At 39.1% G+C, this 25,235-nt stretch overlaps 1 protein-coding gene across 1 annotated transcript; it reads left to right on the top strand.

Annotated features, from left to right (window-relative positions):
* The first annotated feature begins 714 nt into the window (after positions 1-714).
* CCNJ (cyclin J) lies at positions 715-10,282 on the top strand. Its single transcript, XM_014875437.2, has 5 exons — positions 715-858; positions 2,552-2,762; positions 5,077-5,376; positions 5,468-5,627; positions 7,034-10,282. The coding sequence occupies exons 1-5, from the start codon at positions 790-792 to the stop codon at positions 7,443-7,445; spliced, it is 1,152 nt and encodes a 383-aa protein (XP_014730923.2). The 5' UTR covers positions 715-789; the 3' UTR covers positions 7,446-10,282.
* Positions 10,283-25,235: the final 14,953 nt, after the last annotated feature.

Genomic DNA, 25,235 nt, shown 5'->3' with positions numbered 1-25,235 from the left:
CGCACAGCTGAGCCCTACGTAAGAACCGGGAGAAATATGGGAAGGGAGAATAAAAGGAGAGGTAAAAAAAAAAAAAAAAAAAAAAAAAAAAAAAAAAAAAAGAGAAAAGAAAGTGCTATCTGGAGCTCACGGGGGCTCAAAGACCACTGCGCTCCAGCCGGGTGAGCCCCCCTGGCTCGGTTCTCCAGAGCCCCAGCTGAGGGGCTGAGGGACGCCGGCCGGGCCGCCCCGCCCGCACCTTCCTCGCGCCCAGCGGCCCCCGCCTCCGGCCCGCGACCGCCACGCGCTGATTGGCGGCCGGGTGGCGCTGTAAAGCGGCCGGCGATTGGCGGCCGTAGACGCCGCGCTGTAAGGCAGCCGGCGATTGGTGAGCGGGCGGGCGCGTGCGGGTGCTGCCCGGCTTTGTACAAGCGCGGCCCTTTAACAATGGGCGCGGCGCGCGGCGCCGCGTGATGGCGGCGGAGCCCCGGGGCCGCCGCGCCGCGCTCGGGTGTCCCGGGCCGCGCCCCGCCGCCTCCCCCGCGGCCGCCGCCGCCGCCACCACCATCACCACCTCCGCGACCCCCTTACCCGGCCGTGCCCCGCGGCGGGAGGGGGCGGCTTAACTAGCCGCACTTGTGCCCCGCATGGCGGCCAGCTGGGCCAGGGGGCCGAGGTCGCCCCGCGGCAGCTGATCGCGGTTAACCGGGGGCGAGCCAGAAAGGGGCGCGGGTTGCGCTGCCTGTCCCGCCCTCACCGAGTGCCGCTTCCTCCCCGGTGCCCGGGCCCGGGCGCCGTGCCGCGCCGCCGATGGAGCTGGAGGCGCAGTGGTGGACAGGACAGCTGGCGGCCGATATCCACCAAGCGCTTCGATACAAGGTAGCGTGGGGGGAACCGGACTGGGGGCGGCCCCGGCGCCTTTGTGAGGCTCCGGCCATCGGAGCCGCCGCGGGGACAGCGGGCGGAGGGCGCGTGTGGGGCGGCCCCGCTCGGCCGCCGGGGCTCGGCGGAGTTGGCTTTTGTGGACTCGGAACTCGCCGTGTGTTCCCTCCGTGGGCGCTGGGCCGTCTGTCCGCGGCCGTGGCAGCTGATCCGAGCGGCCGGACTGCGCTCCCGCTGCTCTCCGCACACGGGAAGGGCTCACGGTGTGCCCGGTGCTCTTCCCATGTTTGTGTGCGTCCAGGTTTAAACTCGGCAAACAGCGTTGTGATGTTATTGGAACGAAAAAGCCCTACCATCCTAACAAAAACCAGTGAAAGAAACGCTGGGTGCATTAAGAATAGTAGAGAATTTAAGCAATTGCTTAGAAGTTGCTTCGGCTGTCTCAGAGTTATTCTTCGGGACTGTTTTCATAAAGCGTATCTTAACACCGGGGATGAAAATCAGTTTACAGTGACTGAACCTACTAAAAACATGCTTTTGTTGCCTAATGGTACTCGATGAGCGGATTACTTTTCCCCGAGTCGTTACTGCTTTACTCTTTTCCGGTGATGGAGGGAAATAAGGGAAGGACAGAATCATTTATTTGCTACCACAATTATTTTTGCTAAAGCTACGTTATTGCTGTGAAAGGTGAATTAGAAAGCTTGTGGGGTTTTGTTTTTCACTTCAATAGCGCATTTCAAAACTTTGAATTTACATTAAAACTTTGAAAAATTTGTGTGACTTCATTCCAACTTGATGACTTTAACTTAAATGAATCAAGTTAATTTTCGCTGGAAATGTAATTGTACTCAAAATCCTACTTGAACACAGCATGTGGGTGCACAGTCTATCTCATAAATTTATTGATAGTAACAGAGGACAGCACTGTTGTTCTGCTGCATAAAAGAGGAGGTACTCGCTACTAGGCAGAAGTCTGGAGGGTTTCTTTTTTCCTACCAGTCCAAACTGTGTATTCAAAATAGATCATGGCACAGATTTTCCTAAATGTGGTGTTTCTAGGACCTTTGTTTTGAGGGGTCCTCCCCCCGAATCTGAGAGTGTGTGACCTTAACTAACTGCATTCGAGCACACTGTAATGAGTGTCAGTGTGACATCAATCAGACTGGGTCGGTGTTTTGACACACACATGAGGTGACTGTTGGTTCATGCACACCCCATTTCTCGTCCTAAGATTCAGCTGGCTGTTAAGGGTCTTTTCCTGGAGGCATCAGCAGGAGATTTGGCGGCTATAGAACATGCAAACACTTAAGTACAAAGTCTAGTTGCTCAGATTGAGCTGTAGCAAGAGAGGGGTTGAGTTAAACTATTGAACTTTGCATTGAAGCAACTGAGGAATACTTGCATGCCCTTGCTGTACAGCCTTTGCAGCGGAGGTAATACAACAGACATGGTAAAAGCTGAAGACACTCGGGCTGATTGCCCAAATGAAAGATGTTAAATTTTAAGTTGTTAATGTTGTGTAGAAAGAAAGTATTTTTTGGTTGTTCTGTAATACAGCAAATGGATTTTGTTCACTGAAAAGGGATTCTGAAATGACGGGAACAGAAGGGAGAAGGGAGAAATCCTTTGAAATTTCCGTTCAACTAAATTATGGTTTTAATAAAATTCCCTACTGCTGTCCATCTAGGAGCTGAAGCTGCCCTCTTACAAAGGCCAGTCTCCCCAGCTACACCTGAGAAGATACTTTGCAGACCTGATTGCCATTGTGAGCAACAGGTTCAGGCTCTGTCCTGCTGCACGACACCTGGCTGTGTATCTGCTGGACCTCTTCATGGACCGCTACGACATATCCACACAGCAACTGCACGTGGTTGCTCTTTCCTGTTTACTTTTAGCAAGTAAGTATGTGGCACCAAACTTTAACTAGACTAATAGATTCTACTGCCAAATGCAAGGCATGTCTTGGTGGGATAGAGCAGGTGGTGGAAACAAAGTAGTTCTAAAGGACAAGCAGTGCATATCAGTTTGGCCCAATTGGTAGAGCTGTTCTTTAGACTTGTTTTGACTTCTGTTGGCACCTGATGAAACTGAGGGTGGAAAAAACAAACTGTGATTAAAGACTGATGTTTATATTTGTAAACAAATTATTCTAATGTGAACTTTAAGCACTATGTTGTAGGAACAGAAAGACTGTCTTTCTAGGGGTATCTCAAAATAGGTACGTCTTGTGCTGGAAATGAGAAATTTGCATATCTGTGATAAAGAAATAAATTAATCATGAATGCACTACATTCTGCTGATGGTGCTGTATAGTTCTAGAATACTTCAGATTTTGTAAATGGCAATGTTAATTAAGCAAGCTAATGCTAACATAAATCCTGTATTGTCACATATAAAATATAATGCAGGTAAAATACATTGGTGAATGCACAGTACTCTGAAGACAGAATTAATTACAAACATTCATTATGAACAGTGCTGCTTATATTGACCTCAGCTAGATTCTTGTGGCATGTATCCATTTTTCAACATTTGTGAACCCCTTTTCAATATCTCTGAAAATATATGGGTGCCATTTGCTGGGAGACCTGCTGGCACTAGTTCTTAAACCAGTAGATTTAGAGAAACTGGTCCTGACAGCAGAACTAACTGTTGGTTCGGTTTCTGCTGATCTGTTTCTCTGAATCTATTCTTATTTTCTCCAGTAAGGTCTCTAGGCCCTCTTTGCTACAAAACTGGAGTGGTGTTGGACAGTTTTCTTCTTTTCACTGCATCCCATGTCCACCAATACAGCTATTCAGCAGAGCAGTTAAACCAGAAAAGGGTTATTTCAGATTCTTCTGAGGGTAGACTTTGACTAGGTGCCACCAGCCAGTAATCTTCTCTTGGCAAAGGATGTCGTGCTGAGTATGAAAACGTTGCCTCAGAAACCACTGTAATCCATTTAGGAAAATGGATTGGCTTTGAACTAATGCCGGATTTTCAAATTAAATTCATGTTCTGAAGAGAATTTCTTTTTTTGTTTTAAATGAACCTCTGCCATTGTTCATGGCAAGCTGCAAGTAGAGATCTGAAAGCCCGGAGTTTGCTTGCTCTTCTGAGAAGCAGTGTATGGGTTGGTTCAAAGAGAAGCAAAATGCTGGTTTAAACTTTTGCCCTGTGTAGCTTAAACAAGCAGTTTAATCAGTGGTCTAATAAGTTATGACACTGTGATATATCTGATAAGGTTAAAGAAGTAGTAAAAGAAATTATTATGTGACTCCTGAAGTTTTTATTTCTGTAATTACTGGAGTATGGGGAACAAAAACTGACAGACTGGCACTGGTCTTGGATTAAGTCCTACATAAGTACCTCCACTGTTGAAAAAAGTAAACGTTCACGTGTGTTCAGTCCTGCAAAACTCAAAGAATGTGCATTTACAACCTATCATGTAGTATTGAATAGAGAGTGTAAGATGGAAAGAATTTGCAGTGAAATTGAAATAGCACAACCATATGGCAAACGGTATGGAAATGTGACACTTGTTTCTCTTACGGGTTTTCTACATACATAATTTTACTTTAGGCTAAAAACATACAGGCCCAAAAAGTTAAAAGTCCAAGGAAGGTTGCAACAGTGGCAGAGGGGGTTTTCAGATGCACGTTGCTGAAATCCACTTGTTTGCCAGATCTCAAATATAAAACTGCACCTACTGTAGCAGGCATTAAAAGCAGCCAGGTTGGCTGGAGCTCTAGCTATGCTCTTAATGAGTTTTAGATGCAAAAAGGGTGTGTGGGGGTGGGAGGGTGATTAAAGCCAAATGCTCTTGTGGTTTGCCAAGTCACATCAAAGTGGTATTTCACTGATGAAGGGGACACATTATACAATAATTTGGTGACAAAAACTTGTATATGTAATGTCAGTGATGTCCTAATATTCTGCTCTTGGCAGCTGGCTTCTGTGTGCTGGCATGGGAAAACCAACAGGAAACATGGCACTGCACAGTATCCTGCACAGTGTTTGACATTATCTGCTGAAATTAGCTTATTTTAGTGCATAACCGCTTTTGTCTCTAATAACTTAGTCCATTTGAGCTTTGCATCTGCAGGAAAATCTCAAGTTTGTTTGACATAGGACAATTGAAATATGACCAACAAGACATTAGCTACAATCTATTTTATAGTTCATTTGTGCTGAACCTTTTTTTTCCTTCCTCTTTCTGTTCACCTGAAGGTAAATTTGAAGAAAAGGAAGACAGTGTTCCCAAACTTGAACAGTTGAACAGCTTGGGTTGTATGACTAACATGAATTTGGTACTAACAAAACAGAATTTGCTTCATATGGAGTTGTTGTTGCTAGAAACATTTCAGTGGAATTTGTGCCTCCCAACTGCTGCTCATTTCATCGACTATTATCTTTCTATTGCTGTCCATGAGACTGATCTTCATGATGGCTGGCCAATGGTTTGCTTAGAGAAGACTAAGTTATATATGGCAAAATATGCTGATTACTTTCTGGAAGTATCATTGCAAGGTGAGTTACAGATTTCAGATAATGACTTCTTTGTTCTCTTGGCACACAGTGTTAAACTTAAATAATTTTTTTTCTCGTTCTCTCTTTCTAGATCATGAATTTTTAAATTATGCCCCTTCTTTAGTTGCTACTGCATGTGTAGCTTCTTCAAGGATTATCTTGCGTCTCTCACCCACCTGGCCCACGCGGCTGCATCACCTGACTGCCTACTCCTGGGACTTCCTGGTGCCCTGTATTGAGCGACTCTTAATGTGAGTTAACACCAGTGGCTTTTTTAAAGCCTATTTATACATCTGTTATTATGCTTAATTGCTGCCAACAGAGCAGTTACATTTCTTTATAAATTTCTGTTCCTCTGTTCTAAAAATACTTATGTATTAGGGAACAAAATTTTGGTAGATACGTATTGTTAGGCAATAACTGTTTTTTCTTTAAGAGAAATCTTCAGATCTAATCTCTTTCCTGATCTTTCAACAAATAAACTTCTTCCTTGCATTTCCACTGAACATATGGGATGCTTTGAGCATCTTCAATAACTTGTTTCCAATCTCTCTACTCTGTTCTGAGAGCAAAGAGATAATGAAGAGTACCAAAGGCATAGGAGCATTTGTAGAGAAGACTGTATGCCTTGGAAGTGCAGGGCATGCTGCAAAGAGATTGTGGATCAAACGTGCAGACCGTTTGAGTGGCAGCTTTGGCAGGAGAAAATGACCAGGAGTTTGTGTCTATTTTTGCTGTATCCATTTTTGCTTTACAGCTGACATGAGATAAAAATGCCACTGAATGCCAAGTGAACCTTCCTGGGAAGGCATGTTACACAATCTGCTTTTCCTCTACAGAAATTTGTTCTTGCCCAAGTCTAACATAGCTGTGATCAGTAGAAGCACAGCTGTATCTGGAAGAACCACATCAGCCTTAGAAGTGTGACATTATCACCCTTGATGGCCTCTGTTGGCTTGACTCGTGTAAAATGAAAGGAGTAGTACCTAAAGCGTGCAAGTGCTGTGGCAGAAGTGTTTTCAGTATTGCTCTGGAACAGAGGGAGGGCAGCATCAAAAAGTTACGAATGAAACGTGTAGGTGGCATCTGCTTAACCTCAGGATAGAATTGAGAAAGTGTGTCTAGGATACATTTCAGACAATTGTAAATCAAAGAGAATTCAGATGAGCTGTACTGGATAAGCTAGCAAAAAGGTGAAAGGAAAGGGGGGAAAAAAGTGGTTTTGCCCTCCAGAACAGGATCCAATGTGAATATACATATGATCTTTAAGTACTGTAATGTAGATATTACAAACCTTTCTGGTATCTTTAGAAACATTGTGCTCTGTTTAATTTAAATGAGGTAGAAGCAGCAAGTTCAGGTTCTGGTAATCTGGCAATTTATTGGCCTACTAAAGTACAGTAGCAAACTTTATTGCACTGTAATTCTAGATCCTGCTTTATTACATGAATTGTACTTTGCTTTTATCTGTGTTTATTGCTGTACAATGAAGTGAAATGCCGAAAAGAAAGACTGCACCCTAACCAAATTTTGAAACCTTAGGTGATTGTAAAGGGTAGCTAAAACTATTTTTTAAAGCATTGCAAGCTGTCAGATATTTGCACCATTTTTAGAGTGCATCTATTTTGATGCATTTTGTCTTTTCAATTTGTTCTAGTGCGCATGATAACGATGTGAAGGAAGCAAACAAGCAGAAAGGACAGCAAACGCAGTCTGCCCAGCACGCTGTGTTTCAGCCCCCAGCTCCAAGTGCCCAGCAGGCCAATGCTCAGCAGCACGTACCACAGTATCTACAGGCTCATCAGTCTTCCTTACAGTACCACCACGCAGCATCCCAGCAGCAAAGCTGCCAGCAGATATTATCATCCACTCACACAGCCTCCTACCCTCTCCAGACGTGCCCTGCTGCCTTACAGACCGGTGCTCAGGCTCGAGGCCACGTCCAGCCCGGCGCTGCCGTGTCGCTGGCTGTGCCGCTGGAAGTGAAGCCATGTATCAGTGTCTCCTACAACCGGACCTATCAAGTGAATGGACGATATTCCTGTATTACTCCCTGCTTTGAGAGGTGATAAGTACAGAACGGTTTTGTGCTTGTTTGTTTGGGGTGAAGAGTTGTGTGGAAAATGGTTTCATTTTTTTGTTAAACCTCAAAAAAATTTGAGGGCAAAAAATTGAATAAAAAAAGGTGTCTTCCCAGAAAAAAAAAAAGCAACTGGATTGGCAACTGGTACCACAGCTCAAATAACAACCTGCAAAAAGTTGCATGCAGACCATCCTCTGAAAAAGAATCTGTATGCTTGGGGATAATACATTCTGACTCTGACACCCAGAATATTCTGCTTCTAATGTGTGTCTGTGAAATACTACTCAAAAGAAGAGCAGCTGTGGACTAACTACAGACTTATCTTTTAATGAAGGAGATATGCAGTATTATTTTGAAGACATTTGTCATCCCACCATACAGTATTAACACTTATTTTATACTTACTGAAACTTAAGAATCCACTGAATGCCAGACTTCTACAGGTACATGGAGATCACAGGAAGAAACAAATCTCATGTGGCTGACTCCATATTCTTGCCCCTTTTCCACCACTTGTGTTGGTTATTTGCTTTAGGCTAACGCACATGAATTAACTGGTATTTTCGCTAGTTTTTCAAGTTTTGTACATTACAAGACAGACAATATATTTTTGTCTCTTTTATCCTTCCTATCTTTTTTGTGTTTAAAGTAACTCTTTCATACTAACTCAGGGACTTTTCTACTCATTACTCTGTGCTGCTGGTTTGTACACTAATGGGGTGTAACTCGGGGAAGGAATGCAGAGAGGGAAAAGACTATAGCAAGTGGAGTGGCTTTTCTTCAGGGCATCTATGCAGAGTACCAAAGGGATATCTTAGTGTTCACAGAATGTAGATGTGAACTGCTGCCCAGCAGTGTGATAATTGAAGAAAAGAGAAGGTTTCAGCTGAACTTGTACTGTACCAGAACTACTACAGTGGCTGTGAATCCTCTGTGTACACACACAAACACACAAATATTATTAACCAACAGAAAGCACCCTCCAGTTGTACTGACAGTATTGTCCCTACAGAAATAGTACAGTTAAATGCTGACAGAAGGCCAGTTCTGTCGTGCTTACAGTGGAGGGAAATTCTCAGGTAATAATGGGGCAACTTTTTCTTCTACTATATGGGAGTTCCAGAAGAAGATATAGAGATTTGCTCTTCCCAAGTGGGTGGATCAAAAATATTTTGCAGAGTGAACTGCTTCATCACAAGTAAGGTGCTAATTACATAACTTTATGGAATTACACTATCTCCTGTGGAGTGGATAGTCTGAGGGTAGAGAGCTTCACTCATCCACCTCTTGGATGAATATTATGGTAGAGATACTAATGGAGACGGTTTTTGGGATTCTTTGTGTGTTTGTTGGGGTTTTTTTCTGGGGGGTGGTTGGTTTTTTTTTTTTTTTTTTTTGTTTTTGTTTTTGTTTGGGTTTTTTTTGTTTGTTTTGGTTTTGTTTTTTAAGTACAAGAAGATACCAGTCTTTCTCCTGTGGTAGAAGTGGTATGAATGACAGGATTCTTACTACTTTAAAATATCTTTATAGTATATGGCCTTAAGACTTTTTGTTAGTTTCATTTGTTCTTTTACCATCTTCTCCCGTGTCTTAGTGGCAGGACTTAAAATCGTGTACCATCAAATGACACTGAATTATTGTGAATCTTAGAGAAATTGTTTTGAAAGCAGGGACAATTATATTATCAATATGAAGATGAAGGCTTTATCATTGTAATGTTCAGAATGGAGGGATGACAGCTGTGTTCATTCTTTCTGGGGCTAAATTATAACATGCTACAAAAACCTATTTATTGTTGAGGAGAAGAAATCCTGTTTCTCTTGTTTTGTCTTTTAAATTCCAATTTTTGTTGTGGGCTTTTGTAGCATAGATGTGCAAGTCAAGGAGAATAGGAGGGTGAATGGAAAAGATGACCCTCTCCCTTTTATCCTAGAGAATCAACTTTGAAATAGGCATAGTGTGGTCAATTCCTTATTAAAATGCAAGTTGGTTTGGTTTTTTTCCCCGTCTCTTTTCTTCATGTCTTAATGAATATTTCCCTGTGTCTGAGGGTAGTGTTAAGTAGAGACTTTCCACCTCATAAGATGCCATGCTTTTTACTCAGCACTGTTACCCGTTATAGAGGGAAATGGACTTCTTTCTGCTGGTTTCATTTTGTTGCAATGCTGTATCCAAGTCCTCAGTGCTCTAACTACCTCTGATGCTATGAATGTACAGTCTTGTAATAGACCCTGACTTGAAATAACAGCAGATGCCTGTAGCAGTTTTTTTCTGTAAAGTCTTTAAATCGGCTAACTTGTCATCTTTTTTTTTTTTTTTTTTTTGTGACACAGCAGTATAGACTCTTCTTTTTGGGGGTATTAGTAAATTTATCCCATAGGCATTCGATATATAAAAATTTAACTAATACTTAACACTGGAATTATAATGGGTGGGGGGCTTATTCAGTTAGTTAATACCACAGATTTACATTTAATAGGGTATTTTTATTTGACTATTTTAAGACATTAGGTCATTTGTAAAAAGATCCACTACATGCTGTTCGTTTTTAATTTATTACTTAGTCTGAGTTTTCTTCTGACACTACAGATGCATCATGACTACAGAGAAAATGTACACTGAACAGTTTCAATCTATATTATTTAAAAGGCTTTATCAGTGTACATTAGAAATACACTGTTCTTACTACTAGAACCAAAATGTGTTTTTTATGGCATAAATAAGAATGGTGCTTCTAAATGCGAAATGTCCAAAACAATGGAATCTTTGTGAGTGCTATGCATTCAACTTATTTTTTAAAATAAAACTAGTTTTGAGTAAGAAGGCTCTGGTGTGTATTATGTTTTTTAATATATTTAAACTGTCTTGCCCTGTGTAAGGGCTGAAGCTGTAGAGAATTCTTTTTCTCCCTCCCCCTTGTTTTCTGTGATATATCATAAGTTTCAGGAACACTGAGACTTCACAATTGAAAAAAAAATAGGAAGGAAATCACGCAGGAAGGGGCTTTAAAACTAATTGCAGCCACAGCATATGCTAAATATTGTACACTTCAACAATGAGTCTAGTACACGGCTGTAACAAAGAAATAAAGAACAAAAGAACTTGAGTAGTTCAAGAGCCAGCGGGTGAATTCATTTTGTTCTCATACATAACAGCAACCATTAATACTGGCAATCTCTGGTTTCTAATACTAGAAATAATTTAGGAGATGTGGGAATAGCCTCTTGTCAAAAGCTACATACACTTGTGTTACAATAGCTGTGAAGACTCAGTCATGCTGCAGGCAGAATAGAATTACATGATGCATTCTAGCACAAATATTTTTGATTGTTTTGAACTTCTGATAATTGCTGCTTACTAGAAGAAATTGTTTCTTCCTAAAACCGTGCACATTTCATGTTTGTAGCAAGGCTGTGATAATGGTCTGAGTCACAAAATTTAATAAAATTGCTTAAAATTTAGCTTGTCTGAAGTTAGAAAATGAAATTGTGAGGCCTTTTAGCTTTCACCCATCTATTTTGGAATAGACTGCTGATAGTGAAAACCTTTTTGGAGGATCTAAGGTCAGAGGGAGAGCAAGCTGTACTGCATCCCTAGGGCAATGCTCTAGTGTAATGATAGCATGCATATTACATGGATACTTTGATCTGGAAAGTTTTGTCCTCACTTCTAAGACAGCAAAAGTCAAGTCTGTCTAGACTGTGGCCTTGAAATCTCAAGGTTTTATATTTTTTTCACTGTAATTACAAAATAGGAACTATGCATGACATTTATGAGTCTCCTAACAGCTATAAGGGCTGCCAAATACTTTTCAACATTTCAGTAGAAATCTTAGCTTCAGATTTGAAATTGCAAGTCTGAAGCTATTTTTGTGTTTGTACATAACAAGAAAAACCTTATCTCTGCTTCCCATGACCCAGGTTCATTATTTACTTTAAATGTGAGGATATTTATGGTCTTCCAGCATTGCAAATTTAGCTTAAAATATAAATTTTAAAGTCAACAGTTTAGTGACTGAGACATCACCAGAAATAATAACAAACTTTTTGTAACTGTAATACTGTGATTAGAATATATATAACCCAGAAAGTAATGTAGCATCTTCCTTTAATAATTTGTTCACTCCTCATTCTGAATGTTCACAGGAACAGAAGTCTTGTGAGTAGATAAAGCCTTATCTGAGTTAGTGCAAGTGCCCAGTTGGTCATCCTGTATTAAAAGGTTGTCAACAGCAATTTTTCAAAATACCAAGTAAAGCAGCAATAACAAAATGCACACTGTTATTTTTAGTCTTCATCTCAGTGGTATTTTAGAAGTTAGGGCACAAGTACAATTGTGAAACTTACATTGGACTGTTTGCTCTTTCCTTGAATTAAATGTAATGTAAGAAATTTCTATAGCTTCAATAAACAAGGCATGCATTCTGACAGAGGAAACCATTTGCTACTGAACATTGAAAAAAAAAAACCCAAGCCAAACTGTATAACTGAATAATTATTTTCTCCTTAAACACCTTTTTCTATGCACCTTCAGGTATTTAGGTATCTTCATATTTAAGAAAACAAAGAATATATGTAAAGCGTTGCTTAATAACTTTTAGAAAAATTAAAACACAAAATTGATAGAAGTAATTGAAAATTATTGTAAGCATAGTTAGGCTATGGATGTTTCAATACTCGAGCTCACCGGGTTGGGCACTTTGACACTTGCCCTCCCTTGAGTCTGACCTAGAGATTTATCAATGAGACTCCATGCAAAGAGAAGGACACGTTGTCAATGTGCCTGTTGTTAACACAATGTCATGAAAGATTTTGCCAAATGGTGTTCTGCTTTACCCTCTCCAACCACCATCAGCTGTGTTACTGAGAGAAGAGTTCTCTATTTTGTTTGTTTTCAGAACACTAACAGCAGCAAGGCTTTGCTAAGTGCTGCTGTATGCTTGGGTGGATGACACTCCAGACAGCACCACTGCAGATCTCCAGAGGTCGAGAAATTCTTCAGAAATACCACAGAGTCTGAGTTTCCAGGGGAAGTGCCTGTATTTTGGAGAGCAGTTCTATGCTTCTGACCTTGCATCCCATCTCAGTGCTCATATCTTATCTTAGCTCCTGGTTGCTGTGGTGCAATAAGGACAATCTCCAAGGACTTGGATATTCCATTCCCTTTTAGCAGAGGTTATGAATACCTTGAAGACTATCTGCACTGACAGATGAAGGAGTGGGTGTGTGGCCATACATCCAAAAGACTGCTGAATGACAATGAATGGATAAGGCCCTGCTGGGCAACAGGTTCTCTAATAGGAAAGTCCCCTTTAGATTTCTGTACTTGGGTTTAGGTTATGTGCCCTAAAGGGATCCTCCCACAACACCGAGGTGGTTGTAGGGATCGAGGTGGTTCTCTTTTGGGAATTTCTTGTAAAGTATCCTAGGACTTGAGAGAACTAATTGCTAAAAAGGTAGCAAGCATGCAGCATTACACCTACAAGAGACTATCAAGAATTTTTTCCCTCCTTCCATCAACCAGACTGTGAGAACACAAAACTAGCTTGGAATCACTTCCATTGCCCCTTTCTCTTGGAAAAAATTGCTTGTTTTGTTTGTTTCCATAAGCCATCCCTGTTTATATATTCCTGTTTATACTTGTTGTTAGTACATGCCTTGGGGTTTTTTTAACAGGAAACCATCCTATCTCCACATTCTTAAATTCTCCCCATTCACAAAGCAGTCAGTATTCTGGAGATGATATAAAAGATCAAACTGTTTGTAACATATCCTCTTGCAATACAGCCCCATTAAGAGATTCCAAAAGAATTTTTCTAGAGTTAGTATAAATGCCATTTTTCCTCCTATATGAATAAAAAAATGGATAACAGAAATTACATGTACTTTCACTAGAAAAGAAAGTAAAAACGCTATTTAACTTCCTTACATACTTGCAGTAATATAAAACAGATTTAAAGCAGCACTTTCTTCTGCAACCTTTTGCAAGTTGTTCTCTTTCCTTTGGAAGAAAGGTGCAGGACAACTCAGAATAAATCTTTCATGTGTCAAAAGAATTATTACAGCAAAAATCACAGCTGTCTCAAATATTACTGTGTGTTGAAAAAATAGGATTAAAGACATCAACCTCCGTAAGTGTTTAATTTTACCTCACTTACATTTGCAGTGGCTGCACTGACAGCTCAGATAAAAGGGTATTGTTTAAAACAAGATTCTAAGACTAAACAGCAGAGGGATGCAAAATAATAAGATAAAGAAAAATATTGTGTTCTTATTCATCTTGCCATTATATAAAAAAAAAGAAAGAAAAAAAAGCAAGGAATATTAAGTAGAACTGAAAGGCTATGTATATTTAAATCAAAATTAACTAGAACAAATTATCACAGCTTTCAATGAGGGCAAGAGCTTAGTAGGATTTTCAAGAGATTAAGCCCTTACATAGCTAATGAAATCATTCAGGATTTAATCCAAATACTAATGGAGGGAAGGAAGAAATATCTCTTAATGCAAATTAGTCAATAGTGTCTATGATGGGATTTCTTGCACCTTCCACTCAGTGAATCTGATTAAATGCAGAAAGCAAAGGGCTTTCCTGGACTTGATACAATTACTTTTCAATACAATTTTTTGGTATAATAGACGTGTATATTCAGTTCTGCTGAGCACTGCATATGCTGTATGCTTTCCTATGTATGCACAGAAGTAAAGATGTGCAAACATTTATTGAATTAAAGACATACTTATGAAACAGACATTCCCAAAAGCACACATTATTTTAAAAATATCTTTAGGAATTACGATAAAAATTACATTTTACTGGTTCATCTTCCACAGCCACAGTTGTTAATTACAGAATTAAATTGTTAGTCAAAGAGTGGGACTTGATGATCCTTGTGAGTCTCTCCCAACTCAGAATGTTTGGTGAATCTGTGAATTCAAAAATTCTGCTTTTTTTTACTGGACGCTAAAATAACTTATTTAAGTTTGGACCAACATTCAATAGTTCTTGTGGCACATTCAGTACTTTTAATACAGTTCATTACTAAAACTCCTTTTCCTCCATTGTTAAACCACAAATTATTTATTCTATTTGGAAATTGTGCTTTACATTTCTTTTAGAAATGCATGCTCCTTGAAGAACTATTTCTTTTAGTATCCTATAAACTAGAACAGACAAATTACTTTGATTTGTAACTTCAAAGCCTGACTACAGAGGAAAATTATGTAGGTAAATAATATTATGTGCTCCAAGGCATTAGGAAATAATGTCTAATTCAAGGTGTATCCAAGTAAAACTTGTGGTATAGTCATGTGCAATCCACTACAATTAAGGTATTTTTGCTAACAGGTCTGTATTATATAATATCATTTTAATACAGTGTAAGAGATGGTGTTTAAGGTATTAAATCCATTTGATACATATTATATCACTTGAAATAAATGGAAATGTTAATTATTTAGATCTTCCTCAAAGGATTCTACTTGCTAGGTTCTGTAAAAGGACACCAACACTTGACAAGAAGAACAGTAGTGGACTTTTCCCAGGAGGACATGTCCTGTGACAAATTATCTTGGGAAACTCTCTTCTAGTCTCAGAGAAGTAGAATAGATATCTTGGAATAAAGCACTTAAACACTGACAATCTAAGGAACTTGTAAAATTAAATGGACTTGGCAGTCTTTTCCAACCTACTTCTAGGGTTCTATCCTATCATGCTAAGACATCTAGTACTCTGCAATTCACTTTCCATGACCCTATTCAAATTGAAAAAGTTAAAAGTTATTTAAAATTGATTTCAAGAAAAGGCTCTAAAACAGCTTATTAAACATTTTATTGCAAATGGCCATATTCTAAATACCCCTTAATTCAATTATTTTTTCCAAACTTCCTACTGTGTAGGAAGCTATGGCTAAACATGGAGTCTGGAGCTTGAATAGATTAGAATCCAAATATTGTGACTGAACTTTTTATTCTTCTTGGAATTCTTTGTGTTGCTCAGACAAACTTCATTTCAGTTCCTCCTTGAGGCCTCTGTGCTCTCCTCACCATGAGGGAAACATGCCAGCACCTTTCATTGTAGTCACAAATTGGACAAAGAAGTGCTTCCTAAAAATGCTTTGGGAAAAGCCTTTCTTGGAATCATGCTACCAAAGTGGGGAGCTCTCTTCATATCAGCTCCAAGAAATACAGAGACACCAAAGAGTTCTCACAAACAACAATACCCACTGGAGCTGTTGTTATAATTTGTACTATGGGACACTGTAGAATGTCATCACTCTGAAAACCTTATCAACTTACTTTTACAACAACAAAAGCTCCTACAGAGTTTTGCAAACACCACAGAAATATATTTAATTTTGCATGACTTTCAATTGATCCAGAGGAACTGAGAACAGAATGATAACTGATGCAAGCCAGTTCTTTCTCACATGAATGGCCAATGTGAAACTTAAACACATCCTATCAGAAGCAAAGATGATATAACTGTGAACACAAAGCTAAAACTATTTGTTGGCAGATTGAACAAGAAACAACAGTGCTGCTGGTATAGATACCAGAGCTGGTTCCTCATATGCTAGCTTGGATCTAGCCAGTTTTCTTGGCTCAAGATGGAGCATAGAGTTGATGCAGTCATATAATTTCCAAAGCCCACAGAAGTCAGACATGATTTTCATATATTTTTGTACTTTGAAGTAAGCACTGCTGAATCCAAAATGATGCTGTGCAGATCAAAGACTCAAGAGTCCTAAGCTCAGAGTTCACCTTTTCAAACTGATTAAAAAATGACATCTAGAAAAAAAAAAAAAACAAACCTGCAGAAGAGAAAAACAACTATTCCAAATTATAGTTGCAGTATCCTAGAGCAACTCTGGTAGCAGTTGAAGGGTCTTCAGTGTTGTGCACACTTTCTCATTTCACCACCCCTCAAACTTCCCTTCTCATGAAAAGATGCTGTCTGCTTCACATCAAAGCATCTGGAAAGTTCCCTCTGATGACAGATTTGAACTATCTGGAGAACAGTAATACAGCACTATAGGAAAAGCATAACTGAAAGTATGGAAACAGAAGTCTTGTAAAGGGGTCTGGAGCTCAGCACAGAGAAAGATGAAAACTTTAAAATATTATAAAGGCAGAGATGTCAGGTTCTACTTACACAGGTAAAGCTACAATACAATAGTGTTTTTCTGCCACCTACTGATACCTTCCAACTCCCTTTCTACCTGGCAATTCACTCATAAGATATTCTATAAAAGAACAGGTGACTCAGCTGCTTCTGACATCTGCTCATACAATTATAAATTTCTCTGGAATTACTAGAATCTTTTAATCTACACTTCTTCAAATAAGCACATGATGAATAGCCCTGTGCACAGCTGCCACTGACAGGGCAGCACTCATGTGGATACATATGTACACATTAAAGGTATAAAATAATTTTATAATATCTATAAAGATAGCAACTGCATAATTAGTAGGGAAGGGATTTTTTCCAAGATCACCATGCTACAAATGGTTTGAGAATGGAGATAGTAGATACCTCAAACTATCAGTCTATGTGTCAGTTGTTTATATCAATCATCACAGTTTTTATTTCCATTTACGTTCCCTCTATGATTTGGAACCCACATCATTTTTCCTGGCCTCATCTGCAACTATCAAGAAAACATTGGCAGGAAACTATAAAAAATCTCCATAAAAATGGACCTCAAAAACTAATAACTCCCAGAATACAGCCATCCTTTGCATGAAAGAGTTTAAAACCCATTAATTTCATCGCTAATCTTGCCATAAAGACAGAGCACTATGAAAATATTTATTAAAAAAAAATCCCTAATTTAATAGTTCAATGAATGGGAAAGAGTTGCAAGAAACATTTACAAGAAAACTTGCATTCCAGAGACAGAGTGAAGAAAGCCAATTTAACTTCATAAACTTCATAAACACCAAGAGCCTGTCAGCCTCTGCACAAGAAGAACAAGAGCATGGGATCCTGAACTGGCAGATATGGGCACACCACAGAAGAGTCCAGGAAGCTGACTCTTGATAAATTTAAACTGGATCTACGTGACAGAAATAAAGCCTTGTGATAGCTAAGTATTAGGACAACTCTTCTAGGGGTGTGACAGATATTTCCTCAATATATCCAATATCCAATTTTTGAAATAACTAACTGAAAGAGGAGCTATAAGACTTTTTAATGAAGGAAAAGACAGAAGTTCATACCAGTCAGCTTTTTGAAAGAAAATTTCCAGAGTTTCAACTGCAAAAGTATTTCACAGGATGTCAGGTTCCTTCGGAAACTTCTAAATGTAGCTGAAGAGTTCACACTTTAGAGAACCCAGAATTTTTCCCAAACCAGAAATATTTAAAAGGAATAATGTCCATATTGGTGTAGTGCCACTGCCTTTGCTGGCTCTTGCTCTGCCTCAAAGCTCCATCTCATGATAAATTGTGGCAGCTCAGCGTGAGGGTTCACAAAGTTTCACAGAAAATACAATCTCATTGATCAAAAATGTGAAGTATTGCAGTCTACAAAAATCAGCAGGCTAGATGCAGTATCTAATCAAAATGTTGGTTTTAACTACATTTTAAAGATTTTACCCGGAGCGTCACTTTGTGAACATTTGAGAAAAAGTTGTTAATTTTGTTCAAAGGACCATAGCATTAGATATGTATCTAATATATAGTATATAGATAAGTATCTGATGTGTTAGATACATTAGATATATATCTAATACCTATAAGTAAAATTTTGCCAGCTATAATAAAATTCTTATTGGATTTTTATCACATAATTTACAGTTAATGTACTGTTAACTAATACATCTAATATACTTCTAATTACAGTTAATCCAAATGTGTTGAAAGTACAGATGGATCTAACTGGGCATTTAGGTTGATAATGAACATAATTATCTTCTACATAGACATATAAAAGAACAGCAAAGATGGATTTAGAAAATATTTTTTTAAAAGTCAAAGATTAAATGTAACACAACTTATCAAATATAAGTTTAAAACAAAGACTGTATCTAAACCACCAAATTCCTGAAAATGTTATATCTTCCTATAAACAGAAGTTTTACTACTGCAACAGCTGGAAGCATTTACACTTTTTAATATCTTCTTCAGTAAAAAAGTTAAATTCTTCTTGCAGCTGTTCAAAAGTGTTTTGGAATGGTTTGTTCCCTGGATCCTGCACACTGTGAAAGAATGTAAGGGCAAGGCTAGAGGGTTTTACAAATTGCCTCAATTTCAAAATAACTTTTTTCTTAATTAACCTTTACAGACTTTACAGAAACTTCTTTAAGACTTCTGATATATATTTCTGACTAGCACCAGTAGCATAAGCATATGCTAGTACATGGCTTATCTGAGCCAAAATTATTTATCAGGTCTAATTGCAATGTCTTTTTAATTGTAAACAAATTCATATTTTTTTTACTGAAGTTAATTTTTGAAAACTAGAAAACTACGTGTACTTTTACTTTAAATTGTACATAGATATTTTTCTGCATTACAAACATTTTTAAAACGTCCTTTTCTAAGTAGTATTGCAAATTAAAGATGTTTCTTACAAAATGCTTTAATAATGGATAATAACAAGATGCATCAGACACGTGGAGCACGAGCAGGTGAGCTGCACAGGACACACACAAATCCAGTACAGCCCTCACACTCCACAGCTGCAGCCTGAGCTCTGCAGGGTTAATCTGAGCTCATGCAATAAACCCACAGAGTTCAGAACATCCCAGAGGCAGCGAGTGTTCACAGGACATCTGCGTGTCCTGCAGAGGCCAGGACCTTTATCCCAGGCACAGAACTGACCTCTGTGCAACTGCAGCACAAGATAGAGCTTCCTCCCTTTGGCTATTCTGGTACAAGACCTAATCTCAGGCAACAGTTCTGCTCCGGGGTTTTAAATAACTGTGATAACTACTTCAGTTTGTTCCCATGCTCTGCTTTTATCTATTAAACTTTTTAATAACATAACAAGCCTTAACTCGGCCCCTGTTATTTGTAATCTTGAAGCCAAAGAACTTGCATGAAAAATATTAAAAGTATCTACAATTACCCTGTAGACAAATCTCCTAATACAGTGCAGACAATATGTATTTTCTTCTGAAAAAACATGTCAAGATGCACTATGAAAATCTGCTAAACATTACCAAAATCAATTCCATCATGTATGAATACTTTCATATATGAATACTTAGGATATTTGGGACCAAACTCAACTGCTTTAGCCCATTTGATAAGTTTATCTGTGTCTGTAGCTATTTCTGCACTGATATGTCTTGGCACATTAAAATAAAGCCATCTAGCATTAATTGCAGAACATTTCAAGTTAAGAACATTTTAAATTGAAGAACATTTAAAAATAAACATAAAAAATGTTTATTGCAACAGAAATCTCTTATAATGTAGGCAATTTTTAGAATATATTTCAAATTCTGACAGATTAATCAGGTTATCTGGTTTAACATTATAGTTATTTAAAAAAATCAACTAGGAAGCACTAAGAAACCCTAAACCAACATAGAAACAGTTCCCACAGATCCTAACAGATGAGAACACTGATAAAACTTAAAAATATACAATTCATTACCACCTGCATCAAGCAGAATTTATCAGCTGTGAAACAGGTGCTACAGGAAAGCACTTCCTTCATTAGGTGCCCGTGATAAAGCATGAATGAGTTTACCTGACATCAAAGCATGTATTTTCTCTTTTTTCTACAAAGAAAGATACATCTAAATCAAAATTTGTTGACAGAATAGAAAAAGGCATCCCATAAGATTGTGTGTATATTGTATACATGTATTTTTTTAATAGATTTGAAAAGTCACCCCCTCCACCCCTCCAAATTAAGTGAAACTTCCACTTTATTTTAATGGACCATAGAAATTATGTGGCTTTCAAGCAAAATTTACACTTTGCGACCTCACAGCCATAGGACCTCATCTGCATTTTAACATCTGAATTGCTGATGAGCTTCTTATTCTAGAAGGAGGATGCTTTCTTGAATTTAGAGTTAATGGAGGAGAAAAAATGAATTCTCTAAAACATTCAGAAAATACGCTTCACAAACAAATACTTGACAAAACAGTTAGAGGTCAATATTGACAGCCTGTCAGATCAGAGTTCAAAGAGGACTTTTTTTGTGAGGAAATATCATGTTCCTTGGTGTCTCCTTCAGGATAAGGACATGGTGTTCAGAACCCAGCCCAGATTTGATCTGGTTTTTTTGAGCTGTCACTTACTGTAGCTGTAACAGAACTTACTACTTTCACTTCAAATCATTTTACAAACAGTAAAGAAAAAAAAAAAGTAAACTGGTCCACCTTGACTGGTGTAATTTTAAAACCACTTGAGCACCTCACAGCCTTTCCTGTGGCTGTCCCAGTAACACTTTATCAGTTAATCAAGTGCCAGTCAGCCATTTCAGTACAAAAGAGCAGAAAGATGTGCCTATAAAAGCATTAGCCACTTTTATTCAGGCTTAGTCATTTGACTTCTAAATTATTTTCTAAGTGACTGTGAAGAACAGTTATATTTTGTAGACATCCCCCCCCCATTTTTAAAGTAGCAATGACTTTTTAATGGCTACAAGTGCAAATTTTCATAACTGAGTCATGAAGACCTCTGCACCATCATGTGTGAGTGCCTCCATCCAGCAGCAGACTTTTCTCAGCAATTATTTTAGATCATTTTCAGGTAAGTGGGAAGAAAAGTACTCAAATTTCAGATTATTAAAAATTATGAGTTGTGGATTCCCCAGTCTTGGAAGTGTTCAAGGCCAGGTTGGATGGGGCTCTGAATAACCTGATCTAGTGGATATGTCCCTGTCCATGGCAGGGGCTTTGGAACTATATGATCTTTAAGGTCCCTTCAAACCCAAACCATTCTATGACTCTATAATTATATGATTCAGACTTACTACTGATTTCACAAAAAGTGCTTCTGTGTGATAACAATTTATCCATCTGGTGACAGTTATATTAATGTCAGATTTTTATCCTAGTTTTCATACATTGAACGTATGATTACTGGTACCATACATGATAATTCTTCCTGAACTATTATCTGACAATAACACATTAGTAGTCTTAAGAGAGATTTAATTACATTTATCAACTAGGTTTTTAAGTGATTTTTAAACTAAGATTTATATCAGCTGAATAATCATATTCTGTCATTCAGACATTGATACAATCTCTTATATTTTCAGTTCTTGAGGATTGATGCCAACCCTCCTACAAGCAATAGTATTTCTCTGAACCTTATTACATCAGGACAATGCAAAGCAGAGATATTCATAGTGCAAGTAAATTATAACTGTAATTGATCTTAATCAATTTGGTTTCCAAATGCTAAATATCTGATATTCATCAGAGAGCACTTTAAAAACTAAAGAAGATACTGATGTGCTGAAGACATGCTTATGATTTAAAAATATTTTTATAAAAAACTTGCAGCATTTCCAGTTTATTTGTGTTCCAGCATGTGGTTAACAATCCACAGGAGCTAGAGAAGAAACAAGAGGAAGAGATTAGTCAGGAAACAGAAACAAATCACCACAAGATAAATGAAGATTGTCTGAGCAGAGGGGAAGAAAGGCAATTGGAAATTGCAGAAGACTGAATTTAGTACTGGTCCCAGCTTTCAGGCTGGATACCTGACAGGTAGATGTGCCTAACCTGACCTGGGTAAAAAAAGCACAGTTGTTATAGCAGGCACTGTCATCCTGGATTTGCTCCAAGAGCTGGGGGATTGTGAAGACAAGTTGTTCAGAGAAATTTAAATGGGGTCACAGGCAGCTCCAGCAGGACCAGAACATCAGGTTGTCCCAGTATATTCCACAAACTTCCTCCAACTACTAACACAATACAAGTGAGCAACCATTTGTATCCTTTTTTCTTCTCTTAATATGTACAATAATATACCTAAATACATATGCAAATTTCCTTACTGATTTCGGTTAAATAAATATTTATATGTCCTAAGGAAGACTTGTTCTACCAGATGCTACATTCACCTTTAAGTATGGAGCAAGGTACAGAACTGTCACTCTAAATGCACATCATGTATGCTAGACCAGATTTTCCAGTTGATAGCAGTGCATTTGTTTTATGACATAACAGAGAAGCTAAAAAAAAAAAAAGAAGTAATGGGTCGCATTACTTTAATTGAATCATTCATTGAAGTTCATTTTAATCTGAGTCTTTGGATGTCAGTAGAAATTGAAATTACGGGTCTATCTAGGCACTATTCAAAAGTGAAAGTACAGAGGTTTGGGAGCATCCCTTCTCAGCAGTAAGACCTCAGACATCACCTGGAGTTAGCACTGCTGCTGCTGAGAGAATGAGAAAACTAAATTCAGAAACCTTTACCTTTAACCATGGGAAATGCCATCAATGGCACTATTCAATATAAGCACGTAAAAATAAAATTAATACATTCCTAACTGACTTGTTGAGTTTTGCTGCACAATAGCAGGAAATATGTAAATCAGCATTTTTATTGCACTACTTTCCTGCAGGTTCTGATTTACAAGTCATTCTGTTTGTCGTCTACCGACATCCTCAGTGTCTCCAGCAAGCCATGGAAAACAAATCAGGAGAGGCTTCCAGCGGAGCAGAAACCCCGTGTAATTTTCCCTACACGCTGACCGCTTCACCAACTGCTGTCACTTTTTACAGGCGAGTGCAGATTTTAGCGAGCCGAAGGCTCGGCCTTCCTGCCCGGTGATGCCGAACGCGCGGTGCCCGTGTGTGTCCCCGCGGTGCCCGTGTGTGTCCCCGCGGTGCCCGTGTGTCCCCGCGGTGCCCGTGTGTGTCCCCGGTGCCCGTGTGTCCCCGCGGTGCCCGTGTGTCCCCGCGGTGCCCGTGTATGTCCCCGCGGTGCCCGTGTGTGTCTCCGCAGTGCCCGTGTGTGTCCCCGCGGTGCCCGTGTGTGTCCCCGCGGTGCCCGTGTGTGTCCCCGGTGCCCGTGTGTCCCCGCGGTGCCCGTGTATGTCCCCGCGGTGCCCGTGTATGTCCCCGCGGTGCCCGTGTGCGTCCCCGCGGTGCCCGTGTCCCCGCGGGCGCGTTCCCGAGCCCGGGTTCCGCAGCGGGGCCGCGCCCGCCGCGCCCGCAGTGCCCCCTGGCGGTGCCGGGCAGGGCTGCGCCCTCCAGCGCCCCGCTCAGACTCGCGCTCACGCAATGCAAATTAAAATAATTACTTTCTTTCTTTCTTTCAATCTACATCGCTTCTGTCTATTATTGCGTTCTTTCAAGAATCAGAGTAAAGTGAAGGCTTCGGTGAAATGCTGTAAAGAATCTACCACATTCAAAGCAATACTTAACACTTACTGGATGAGAAGTATTGGGTCATAGTGTCCCACTGTACTGCTGAATAGAGAAAACAGATATAGTTCAGAGCTCTTTTAGCTTTTTTTTCTGAAAGTCAAGGTCATCTTTCCAAGATCTTTGGTTTACAGCACGGCTCAGCCAAGATTACTTCAATCTATCAACATAATCAAACTGCCTACAAGCATTCCTCAAAAATGCCCAAATATTTATTTGTAAAAAGTCCAAGCCAAATCACTTGGATGCAAGTTTTCGAAAGGACTCCACTCTCAGCTAGCTAATGCAAATCCACACATTCAAAAACAAGAGCTATTACTGATCTATACCAGCATTGTTATTAACAAAATGTTGTCTTTTGTCCTTTTCAATTTCTACTGACATCCAAAGACTCAGATTAAAATGAACTTCAATGAATGATTCAATTAAAAATATAAATGCTGATGTTTAGTAATTATGCAGGAAATAAAAAAATATGCAAAAATGAAGAGGTGTGATCGATCCGTTTGTACTGAGCACCAAGAGAACTCATTCAATATGGAATGCGCCACAAGCAGTGTATGGAAAGGGGATTTATAAGTTGCATAAATGAGGCATCTCAAAACTGCTGCCCCAAAGCATTTAATGAAGACCGAAGGAAGTCTTTGAGAAAAAAGGACCAGAGAGCAAAGAAAAACAGTCGAAAAAATATATACGCTTAGAATATTTAATGTACTTGCTCCATGAGCCGTTAAATGATAATGTACCAAGTAGAAATAAAAATGTACTAACATACAAATTATGACGACCAAGATGACAACAGTCGTGTGATAATTTATAAAAGATTCGTGTTAATCACAAAAGCATTGGGGTTTGTATAAACCAAAATACTAAGCTCTGAAGTGAAGCATGAACACTAAATAAAGAAAATGATATGATAAAATAATTCTGTTTAAAATCACCTTGTTATATTATATTGTATTATGTTACATTATGTTATGTTTTCCAAATAAGTTGTATCGGCTACCAGCTTGCAAAATCAGACTTCCCAATAGCCTTTCCTGCCTTTGTCTGATCAATGCTGCCTATCTCAAGGACCAAACTTCCAGAACTTCTCTGGTGGCTATCTGTGACTGATTATCACCCAAAGGCTTTGTGAATTTGTGTAAGGATGTTTATTCGACCACCAATGTTTACCTGGCAAAATTATGACAGTAAAAAAACCCCCAAAATTATTGATTACAACGAGAACCCACAGTATAAGAAGAGGCTGCAAGCCAAGGTTCGGTGGAGCGTGGAGTGGGCGGTGACCCCTCGCGTTCCCCAGCGCGCTGCTTGCTCCTTCTATATCAAATAAAGCAATCTAAATTTTGCTGAATATCGAGACTTTTGTCTCTAATTTATAACAGTTGTAATCCTGGTTTAACTTTTCAGAAGGTGCTTCTAGCA

The sequence above is a fragment of the Sturnus vulgaris genome, chromosome 8 (genome assembly GCF_052056855.1).
Source record: "Sturnus vulgaris isolate bStuVul1 chromosome 8, bStuVul1.hap1, whole genome shotgun sequence".
In the NCBI taxonomy this organism is placed as follows: Eukaryota; Metazoa; Chordata; class Aves; order Passeriformes; family Sturnidae; genus Sturnus; species Sturnus vulgaris.
This window is presented reverse-complemented; position numbering and strand designations above follow the sequence as displayed.